General features: G+C 44.7%; 1 protein-coding gene across 3 annotated transcripts in view; it reads left to right on the forward strand.

Moving 5' to 3' along the window:
* The window catches only part of LOC142883793 (phosphofurin acidic cluster sorting protein 2), a 52,733-nt gene that overhangs the window by 12,689 nt on the left and 28,043 nt on the right, over positions 1 to 12,001 (forward strand). For all 3 annotated transcript variants that reach the window (XM_076018999.1, XM_076019000.1, XM_076019003.1), the window contains exon 2: positions 9,642 to 9,729. In XM_076018999.1, coding sequence (XP_075875114.1) covers positions 9,642 to 9,729 — 88 coding nt within the window. The remainder of the gene's footprint in view (positions 1 to 9,641; positions 9,730 to 12,001) is intronic.

Below are 12,001 nucleotides of genomic sequence, written 5' to 3' on the forward strand. Positions count from 1 at the left end.
TGCTGCTGCATGTGAACCAGACCACCCCAGTCCAAAGGACTAAAGAAGAAGAAAGAAAAAAAAAAAATACTTTTTTTGGCGCCACCCTTTCTCACAAAGTTACCAAGTCCAAATGTCTGTTTTGATTTTAATGTCATTTTCTTGCGTTTAACCTCGTCTTTCAACCTGTCCCAGAAAGCCTCACCAAAATAACGGCTTCCCCTGCTCTCTTTGTTTACCCTGCTTTGGTCTGCTCAGCGTCTCCCTGCCCTGTCACCGCGGCCTTAAAGATTTCATTCAGGGAATTAAAGTCCTACCAGCAGCATATGGCCATCTGGCGCTCCCAACCTGATATTTGGGGGGACGGGGGGGCTAAAATAGATTTTGCACGCAAGCTAAGTGCAGGCTACTAAGCTCCCACGGCATATCCCACTCTGTGGAACTTGTTAATACCAATCAATCAGTCTCATGGATTAGGGCCCATCGCTGGTGATGTCGGCTGCTTCCATAAATGAACTCATCTGCCTCCAAATTACCCTTTTGTTCGCTGGGCTTCAGTCTCGGCTCAAGCCGAGGCAGAAAATTCATTTATTAAATTTATTAAAGAACATTAATGTGTGGGTGTGGGTTTGGATTTTGAGCTTCTTTGCGCCTTTTTGTTTGCACTGTGATTGAACGTCTATAAATAATAGATCTGAGCAGGAGAAGAAGAAGCATACTGCATCAGTTCATCCCTGTGGTCTGATAAATAGACTTAATCTCCCTTTCTTGAAGGCAAAGAAATAACACACAGCAGAACAAACCATCAAGAAGTGCCTCTAAGATTGCCATTCTTTGTCTGAACTAAATTATGCAACCAAACATGAACAAATAACGACGTTCTGGAGCATCAAAGAGCGACGCTTTCGACTGAGCAGAAAGGGTTGGGTTTTTTTTTCCCCCTCCTCTCTCCTCCTTTGATTCGCCGACTTATAAACAACCGACATACCCTGCATCCTTCACAAAGCCATCTTGGGCACTGTGTTCCGGCGTGCTACACGGCAAGAAAGCCAGCGCGCTTTTACATCTGAGGCAGGGAGTAGGAGAGTGCGAGCGCTGAGAGCACTAAAAGTATGACATGACGCCCCTCCCCCCTCCACCATCCCCTCACCCCTCAGAGCTTGGAAGCCCCAGCACATACCAAACACAGACAGTTGCTTTTTTATTCAGCCCTCTGTTACATCAGTCATCCTGCAACTCCCCCCCAACCCCACCACCCTACCCCCACCCCTCCCGCTTTGTGCCCCTGACAATTGCTGTGCAGTGAGCCGGGGGCACGGAACTGGCAAAGCATCAAGCCGAGCTGCTGCTGCTGACCAGGGGAAACGAATTACAAAAGTGTGTTTTTGTTTAAGCGGCGTATGGTCGAATTTGGAATGTTCGCTGGCCGCGCGGCCTCGCTTGTGTGTTGTTGTTGTTTTAAAGGTACACGCGTCCACATTTGTGCGATGAACTTTTCCAATGGCCCCATTAGTACTAGTTGTGGTTTTGTTGTCGAAACCGACAGTGAGGGTGATTTTCACACTCGATCTCTTGTTTTTGGACCGGTAGCTCGTTGTAACGTTGTGTCTGTCTCTTTGTGGCCTCTTAAACATCGCGCTGTTTTTTTTTTTGCGTGTCGCTGTCACTTAAGATGCTCCCTTATTAAAAGTCACCCAGAAACGGTGATGTCAAAAAACAAGCGTACTGCGTACAGCAGTGGTTTCGAACAACTTTGGTTGCAGGTTTTTCAACGTGGAAATTCCACCAGGAACTGTTGAAGCATTTTGTTGGAACTACAACAGAAAAAGAATCACTGCCGCTTTTTTTTTTCACAATTTAAAGAACAAAGAATTACTTCTGTGGTTCACGGTTGTTTTACCGTGTACTGACAATTTCCCTATTTTTCAACTTCCCCAGTTCCTCAAAATGCACGTTTGCAGAGTTGCTTTCAGATTTCTTCCTCGTCTTTTAAGGGGGCCTCCCATGACCCGGCGTGACGTCAACAGTGCCGAGCGTCCATGAGACGAGACGCAACAGTTTTTCGAGAAGACAAATGTCAAAGAAGAGCAGCTGAAGTTTGCTCTTTGAGGAGCCGACTCCGCTGAAAGTAACGTAAGATTCAGTCTCAGCAGGAGCGAGGTCAGAAGGGGGCCGGCCAAGGGCACTGCTGGCTGCGGAGAATGTGCTGGTCCCCCGGGGTTTGACTCCATCTTATTCACCCGGCCGCCTACCTTTAATCCACACACCCTCCCCGGCAATTGATTTTTGTATTTGATCTGATGCTCGGCATCATTTCGCGTGAAGTCTTAACTCAGGCAACTTTCTGAAAGGAAAGGGGAGGCTTTGAAGAGACACTGGAACAGAACAATTTGCCTGCTGTATCACTCAAAAGGTACCGATCCTCTTTGTTTGTCACTTCTGATTCCCATTGTGCCCGTATTCTGGACTGAATCTTTGTCAATCATCATCTGGTGTAGGGGCACAGATATCGATCAGATCTCGGGTTTCAGCAGGCGTCTTCAGCTTTGTGCCTTCTTGCGTTGCTGGTGAGCAAGGCACAGCAGGTTGTCTTTCACGACCAAGTTTCTCCTGATGGTCAGTGACATCAGCAATGTGCCATGCAGCACACTTGTCCCTGTAGACTTCATCAATTCTGCTGTAGTATTGCCCCTTCCTTAAACAAACAAAAAAGCTAGAATAACATCGAGTCCAGAATGGAAATGCTGGTGAGACAGTGGTCAAAGCGGCTGAGATAAGATAATGCCGGCTGTCCTTTAGACTGCAATTACACACCCCTTATCTGAAACTAAATATTTGACCGCAGCTGTTTGAGTGCACTGCCTGATAAGTTATTTGATTTGTTCAGCACAGATAGCCATAAAAGGCTTCAAAGTGGAGTCGCATGAAAGTCATCTCCATAGCGTAGGGGCCTCAACAGTAGCTCATACACTTTCTCTCTCCGTCTAGCCGCTTTCAAATGCACGTTGTTTCTCTTCACGTTTATTGACAGATTCTTGCGCGTAGTAGATAACAAGGAAAAAAAGACAGGAATGTATCGTGACTGGTCGTTATGGTTCCGTGCTGTGATGTGAACTGCGGTCGCTACCGTGGTGAGGGAGTCGTTGCCGCTCGTCACTTCGACTCAGCCGCTTCCAAAGCAGATTAACCGTTTTACTCGTACTCGGCGAGGTTCCCCGCGTCTGAGCCTTTCTCCTCACTTCCCACATGTGTGGGCGTCCCGACGCCCTCAAATGTTTCATTTCCCGAGCAGCATTGCCAGTGGCAGCGTTTTGTATCATCCGAAAGCAGGAAGCGCCCCGGTAATCTAATGGCCTCGCCTGTACTTTAGAGGCCTCGGAAAGGTCAGCAGTTAATGTCGGCGCGGGGAGTGACTTGGCCGTGCTAATGGGCTTAGATGGAGCTGCCGCTCGTGCCGCGTGCAGCGAGCGCCGGCGCGTTGGCTAAACCTATTAGCTATAAAGTGCGAAGCCGCCTATTGGTCGGCATTCAAAAGAGTGGCGCTCGTAAGTTCTGCCAGTTTTGTGTCAATAATAGAAGAGGATGACGATGACGTGACGTTTCAGAGCATCCCGCTGGTTGGAAATGGCTACATGTCATGCAAATAAATACTTAATTTCTGTGCCTAGATCTAATTTTCTAAATTCAATCGCTACATGTATTGTATTTAAGTTGCTCTTACACTCTAAATTATCGGTTAATCCACGTTTTGTCTTGTTGTTGTTTTTTGGGGGGATTTTTGGGGTTTTTTTGGGGGGTTTTTTTGTTTGTTTTTTTTTTTTTTTTTTTTTTCCGGGGGGGGTAGTCATCATTGGTCCATGCGTGCATTTAAGGTTCTGATTCAATAAATAAATTCCCTAATGTCAGTGAAAGCTTCTAGAAAAAAAGTTGTCTTCTTGAATGGAAATTCGTTCAAAAAGATGAAAAAATATGTTTGATGCAAAATGCTGCTGTTTTAGTTTATCATGGTGGATATGTTGTCGTTATTTAAATTCAGATTACGTCGACATTTTTTCCACTTAATTTTCATAACTTATATACATATTGAATATATGCACATAGTATTATGCTCATAGTCTGCTGTCCTAATATTTATATCCGTTTCAGTCGACCACTCCACCAAATCTGAATGTGCAGTGAGCTTTCTCAGTAGTCAGCAGTCTTTTTCTTCCTCCATTGAGTCGAAATAGTCACGTAATGCAAATTATTCTGAGTGGTTACGCTTTTATTTTGACTGAAATGAAGATTTGGGAAGTACAGTGCTGCAAAAATAGAAAACACAATAAATGCTGAGGCGGTAGCCCGCACGTAGCCATCAGTACAGCGCGTAGACCGTCATAATCAGCCAGTCAGAGGAGCTCGGCAGCAGCCCGTCTGAAAGGGGCGGGGGGGGGGTTCCCCCTCACGCTTCTCTTATCAACAGGGAAACAGACAGAAAACGTGTCACTTGTCGCCACCCGCCGCCAGTTCACGTCAGCGCCGGACTGCGCACTGCTCTGTGGAGCGCCCGTTCCCGCCCCCCACCCTCACCCCCACCCCCACCTCTCACTCAGATCGATAGCTCGGCTGTTTTCCGATGCCGTTTGGCTGCGGAGGCGTTACGCGATCCCACCTCGGAGCGCCTCTCTGGGAACCAAACAAAAAATATAGGATTGATCAATGTTTCAAGGGCCTCTTGAAGTCCCTGTTGTTGTTGTTGTTGTTGTTGTGTAGTGATTGGGGAGACCACCACAGTGCCAGTGGCGGGCCGTGCATTTTAAAACCTAGGCCATCGGCGGCGTCATATTTGATACACCTCATAATGTCCTCAATATGGCACCATGGCTCGCAAATCCATACAGAAGGACACCTATACATTACATCACCTTCATATAGGGGACCTAGTCCAGCAAAGCTTAAGTTTCCATAGCAGTTAGATCGCAATTAAAACTTCAGTAACTAAGGCCACTGATACTCTCAAAACACACAAATAAAATAATTTTAAGAGATTCCTCAACAAAGTTTTAATAAGTCCTCCAAAAGTACTGTGTGAGCTTAAACCATAACGATACAAGCTATTGGACTATTAAGTAATTGTTCAATCGAGTAATTAAACAATTATTCGCCACGTTATTCGCATTGTGAATTGCAGATGATTCTGCAACGAAATCTTTACATCCTCCTTCAAACGTCGAGGGCTCGTCATGCAGGCAACCGGATCTCCAGGGTAGGTTAAGTTTGTTAGGTTCTCAGGACTTATCCAATCACAGGACACCGCGTACGCGTGAAGTTCACCGTGAGGTCAGATAGCCGGCGTCGCATATTCGGGATCTGATTAGCTATCGCAACTACCTGAGGCTACAAACTGAGGTTTGTTCACTAACAGCAGCCCACAATGTTGATTCTGCTGGCCTCGGGCAGATTTCACAGCACCTGACAACACAAGCTAGCTGAAATTTGATTGGATAAAAACTCTACCATAACACACAACAACCGAAGCGACGCAACCAAGTGGATATTCCATGAGGTGATGTGAAATAACAGACTGTGGATATATATATATATATATATATATATATATATATATATATATATATATATATATATATATATGGAATAACTTTGTTATATTGACAGGAAAATGTACTTTTCTAAGTATGTTTAGGCCAGCAGAGGAGGCCTTGCTGGCTGCAGCTTACTCACTGAAACACACGGCACTATTTGCCGCCTGACGCAGTTACAAAGGCGTCGCTCTGCTCCGTTTGTCTTTCTGAACTACGGTGATGCTGCGTTTGGAGCTGTTGTTGTTGTTCTTCTTCTTCTTCTTCTTGTTGTGTGACGCCCGGTCCGTCGCTGTAGTCACTGGTCAGGTGGCAAAGCCAAACTGGCGCTGGTCGGGTGGGAGCACGGGGCCCAGCGGGAGCGCCGCCACAACAGATGGCCGCGTGTTTTGCGCGCCGCGCCAGTCGGAGTCATGCCCGAGCGAGGCTAACACCTCTGTCTAATGACAAAACGGGTGGGGGAGGGGGAGCGGGAGCGAGCCGGTTGCCTAGGTGACCCCTTCAGCGCCTTCAGTCTTTTTAATTACATGTGAATCCCGGGCGACCGGGACGGAGCAACGGAGCTGCGCCGGTACTTCGCCGAAGCGTCGCTTTTCATCGCCGTCTCCCCTCCTGATGGGAAACTGTGGACAAGCGGGAGTTCGTTTAGTCGCACAGCGAGCTCGATCCCTGGGCCTGCTGGTACATACACCTGACATCTGGCTGGCTTTTTGCTTTGAGAAAAATGAACTTGACAGATTCTAAGATATGTGAGACAACTTAAAAAAAAAAAAAAAATCACGCCGCCAAGCTGATCTCGGTGTATGTCTGGTTTACTTTTTCAGGTCCCGCTTCAGTTCTGTGGTCCACTAAGTGCAACCATGAGATAATGCCAGTTGTGCCGTGAAAAGTTAACCAATTTTATTTAATTGGTCCAAAAAAAAAAGAAAAAATGGCATTCCATCGTCGAGTGACTGCTTTAAAAGGAATGCAAGTCTGTTTTCCTCCTCAGTTCTTCCCAGGATATCAGCTTTGTGTGCGTCTAAACAGGCCCAGGCCCAGGAGTAGAAAGACATTAAGAGACTACATTGTCATTATGAGGCTAAAAAAGTGTCATTTTATTTTATATTGTTTTCAGTTTATGGTGTGTCATGGGACTTTTTTCAATGTAAAAAAAATATGCCGTGGCTCAGAAAAACACTGCTGTAGTTGTCATGCATTGTGTAGTCAGTGAATACACTGCGCTCCAAATTATTATGCAAATGATGATTTTCCTAAATGGTCACTATAAATGAAGTCGTGATTTCCAAGTTATCAACCCTTAGAGTACAATTCGAATGTCAGTGAACGAACCTCCCAATGACGATAGTATTTTTTTCAAAAAATAAAAACTTCAAATGCCTTAAAATGCACTGTTCCAAATTATGATGCACAACAGAGTTTCAAGCCACGTTATTGTTTGTAAAGAACTGAAAATGGTCATTTGTTAAATTAGAAGCAATAGCAGGTCATATTTACTGAAAATCAAAAGCTATTTCAATCAAAGCATCTTAACAGGTCAAGTTACATTTTAACATAGGGCCTCTTATTTGATAGGAGCTTCACAATTCTAACGTCCGTTGAACTTGTGAGTTTGTGCAGAGTTTCTGCTTGAATTTCTTTGCAGGATGTCAGAATAGCTTCCCAGAGTTGCTGTTTGGTTGTGAACTGCCTCCCGCCCTCACAGATCTTTCTTCTTCTTTTTTTTTTTTTTTTTTTTTTGGCTTGAGGATGCTCCAAAACTTCTCAGTAGGGTTGAGGTCGGGAGAGGATGGGGGCCACGTCATGAGATTGTCTTTCTTTTTTTTTTATGCCCATGGCATCCAGTGATGCAGAGGTATTCCTTGCAGCATGAGATGTTGCATCGTCATGCAGGAAGATGATTTTGTTCCGGAAAGCACGGTTCTTCTTTTTGTACCATGGAAGAAAGTGGTCAGTCAGAAACTCCACATCCTTTACAGAGGTCATTTTCACACCTTCAGGGACCCTCACGGGGCCGACCGGCTCTCTCCCCACGATTCAGGCCCAACACGTGACTCCGCCCCCTCCTTGTTGGGACATGGTGGCCATTCACCAACCATCCACCACTCCATCCATCTGGACCATCCAGGGTTGCACAGCACTAATCAAGTGAACGAGACTGTTTGAAAAGTGGTCTTCATGTATTTCTGGGCCTATTGGAGCCATTTCCGCTTGTGAGCATTGTTTATGGTGGGCGAATGGAAGGTTTATGCGTAACTGCAAGCCTCTGGAGGATCCTACACCTTGATGTTTGCACCAGCAGCTTCAAATACCCGTTTGCTGCTTTGGTAATGGCATTTTAGCAGCTGCCCTCTTAATCTGATGCATTTGTCTGGCAGACACCGTCCTCATTGTGCCTTTATTTGCACGAATCAGTGTGTGCTCTGAATCAGCTACAAATCTCTTAATAGTAAAATGATCACGCTTAAGTTCTAATCAAATATTGAAGGTTTTCATACCTTGTCCAAGGCATTCAACTATTTCACACTTTTCGGCACTAAAGGGATCCTTTTTCTTTCCCATGTCGCTTGAAAATGGCGGTCTGCGTAATATAATGTGGAACGTCCTTCTTAAGTAGTTTTTGCTTTAATTGGACTAACCTGGCAATCTAATTGACACAGGTGTCTGAGATTGATTTCACTGACCCCCAAGAGCCCTGAGACACAATACCATCCATGAGGTTCACTGGAAAACCAAAAAAAAAAAAAAAATACCTTTATGATGCTTAAACACAATTTGCATAATAATTTGGAACGCGGTGTACATTCTGTTGCCTGCTGAGCTGAGCTGAGCTGAGCTGAGCTGTGCTTCGGCCACTCCATGCATTTCCTCTTCCCCTCTCTGCCTCTAGAAGGTTGGGCGCAATGCGTTTTAAAGTTTTGGCATGTTTGCAAGCTGGACTTTTGAAATGTGACCCAATTTAAAAAAAAAAAAAAACAGCGACGAATGTGGTCAGTCTCTGACAAACTGCTTGTTGAGTTTCTGGAAAAATCCCTTGTAAATAAATAAATAACCTTCATTTTTATTGCCTGTATTTTGGATGATCTGAGAGACCAAATGTCCGACGCTTAGTGGCGTGAAAGGAAAGTGTGCGACGGCCCACCGGATCCTGAAAAACTGCCATTATTTATTAATATTTCTGTGATAGACCACCACCGCGCTGTTTGTCTCCTAACTCCAGCGAGGCCGTTTGTGCTGGAAAGTGATGATCCCAGTGATTCATGCTTGCCGAGCAGGGAGTGCCTGCCTGGATGCAGCCAGCCAGCGTTGGCGAGTGTTTGTTTTTTTTTCTTCTTTTTTTTCAAGAAAGTGGGTGACTGGATGGCTTTTGTTTGCTTTGTCTTTCTTTCCTCCCCTTTGACTCAGGCTCAAACTGATCACAATTTAGTGCAGCAGGACCGCCGGCGAAAAAAGTGGGTCAGCAGGAAGTTGGAGCAAACTCGGCCTGAGCGTTGTTGACTTTATTGAGTGTCTGGTTCTATTTCTCTTATTTTGCTGGGAATCGGGGCTTGAAACAGCACCCCTCTTTTTTTCTCTCTCTCTCTTTTTTTTACTTAGATTGTTAGATACGTGTGTATTTAACTTTCAGCGTACTTGGCTTGGCTTGTTAATCTTCAGTTGTCAAATGGAAAAACACAAATCAATTGTGTGTATAACAGCATAATGAAGCAGACAGACTTGGCACGCACACACACACACACACACACACAGACACACACACACACATACGGGTATAATTTTATGTATATATGCAAATACTATACATATGTGTTTGTATAAAAATCCTCTTTTGTTTTGGCCCATGAATGTTGCACCATTCTTCTTTTCCTTTTTTTTTTTTTTTTTTCGCCCGGTAGATTCTTCCACCATGCAAGTATTGAGACCGAAAACTAAATAAAGAACAGACGCTGTGGTGTACAGTGCAGCTGTATCTGTGGATTTCTCCTCCAGATGCAACTGCGGGTCACGAAGGTGTGCTCACAAAGGCATTAGTCATGCCGCTAATCTTTCTTTTTTTTCCTCTCCCCCCTCTTTTCTCCGCAGGCTCTGCAGCCTTACACTGAAAAAGCTGGTCGTGCTCAAGGAGCTGGACAAAGAGCTGAACTCCCTGTCTATAGCCGTCAAAATACAGGTGGGTGGGTTAATCTCATGTGTGCTACCGGCTCGGTTGCGGAACATTGACAGCCGAATGTGTCATTGCCTGCAGGTTTAGTCTTTATTCCTCACTCTCTCTCTCTCTCTTTGCTCTGTGCGTGAAGCTGCGCTCCGTTGCACACAATCACAGCATCGAGGTGGCAATGAGACATGCCACTTATCCCGTTGATTGATTTCAAAAAAAAAAAAAGCAAAATCTCCTGAGCTGCACAGGAAGCTGTGGTGAGTCACAGCCATTCAGGTGCTAGAAAAGCCAGACTAGCATTACAACTCCTAAGTAGGAGCATTAGCATCCCTAAGAAGGATCGGAGGTCTTTTTAATTTCTAATGCTTCTCCGTCTCTCCAGGCCTGCGGACCAGGCCTTGTTCTGACAGTCCCTTTGAAGTCGCACGCATTATTTGAAGCCTTGATTTTTAAAGAAGCCAACGCACTTTTATGCTAACATGGTTAGTTGATACAGAAGGGACAAATCTATGGATGCAATTGATTACATGAACCAAATTGAATGAGCCGAATCTCGTCCCTAAATCTTGAGTTAATGAACACTCAAGAGAAGCGAAAAAAGAAAAAGAGATGTTTTCAGGGAGTGGGCAAGTCGTAGTTATCATTGCAGGTCATCACGAGCGAGGCTGCTGAGAATGTTAAAGCCACTACAATCTGAGCAGACCAGTTTTCTTCCCCTTTGTTTGAAAAGGGCAGATCAGTTAAGAAAGGATCATTTCACTCCTTACCTGGACCATCTCCATATTACTGACCCGTGTCCTTTATAGTATATGTCAGGGCTTTGTTCGTCTCTCAGTTGGCACATGGTTAGCGTGGCTCGTAATGCAACCCGGCTGCAGGGCCGTGTCCTACTCACTGCATCAACTGAATCCTCCTCACCTTTAATGTGCAAACAGAAGTGCATAAAGGGAGACTTGATTACAAAATCCAACAGATTACACTCGCAGACAACAACAAAACCATAGCAACACACAGTCTCCTCTTTTAAAATATATATATATATATTTTTTTTTTTTCTGTTGAATTAACGTTAAACCCCAGACTTCCCTCCTGTTAGTTTGCTAAAAACAGGAGGAGAACGATGAACGTCCAAGGCGACGCTGACAGTTTGTTGACTTGCGACATGCGGCCCCATATGTTATCGCGTACAATAGCGCATGGGCGCATTGTGAAGTATGAGGAATAGATTAATGGGGCCATTGGGGTTGGGGGGGGGGGGGGGGGGTTCTGAAGACGAAATGCCCTGAATAAAGCGTTACATAATTTACGCATATCCATTTTCTACTACCAAACAATAGCCGTGAACTCAATTCATGTTTCCTCTTAAGATAAAAGTGTTACGCAATAGATGCTTGGTGTTTTTTTCGTTGAATGACATTAGTCACTGATACCGTCGGCTATAAAAAGATCCTCGACTTGATGGGGTTGGCCCTCAGGGCTGCAGTCTGCAGGAAGAGTTCACTGGGGATTTTTTTTTTTCAGTCTGTTATTTCCGTTAAGTCTGTCGAAGAGCCAACGCCGTTCATGCTCCTTCAACAGACGCTGACACGCGATCGATACTACCCGGGCCATTTGGAAATAATTCAGCTCAAAGGAACTTTGTCGTCTGCTTTCGCACCACTTGGTCCGCTCCTTGGAGATGTTGAGAGTCGGAGCGCAAACCGGGCGTCTCGCTTCATTTGAAATCAGACTTAGACAGCAATTTCACATTAGGACAAAAGACTGTTTGTTTGTTTTTAGTTTATTGTTTATTTAAACTGTACAGTGTACATTCATGGACATGTTCACAATACAGAGTACTCCAAACATGCACATAGCAGAGTTAGCTTGCCGCTAAATTCCATCCATAGTACCCAATAAATAACAATAAAATTAAACATTTAGTCACATTTAGACACCACAAAACCACAAGGACATACAGTATGTCATCACAGTGAAGCCATATTACCGTTGACACAATACAAACAGAGACAGGATGTACATGTAAGATGTCATCTCAGAGATAGAAGTTACAGACATCACATTTAATGCACAGACAAGAACCATTCAGGCAACAGCCACTCCACTTTGTCCTAGATTGCTAGAGATACAAGGTCAAGTGTGTAGTGCTAGTTTGCTAAAAAAATAAAATAAAAAAAGCTAATGCATGCAATTTTGATTGCTTTTGAGCCATGTTTTAAGCTGGCTCTTAAATGCAAGATGTTTTCGTGTGGCTCCCGACTGGGTTCGACAAGTTGATCAGCGC

Source organism: Nelusetta ayraudi, unplaced genomic scaffold (assembly GCF_046127955.1).
Source record: "Nelusetta ayraudi isolate G7.1 ecotype Tasmania unplaced genomic scaffold, CSIRO-AGI_Nayr_v1 ptg000008l, whole genome shotgun sequence".
Classification (NCBI taxonomy): Eukaryota; Metazoa; Chordata; class Actinopteri; order Tetraodontiformes; family Monacanthidae; genus Nelusetta; species Nelusetta ayraudi.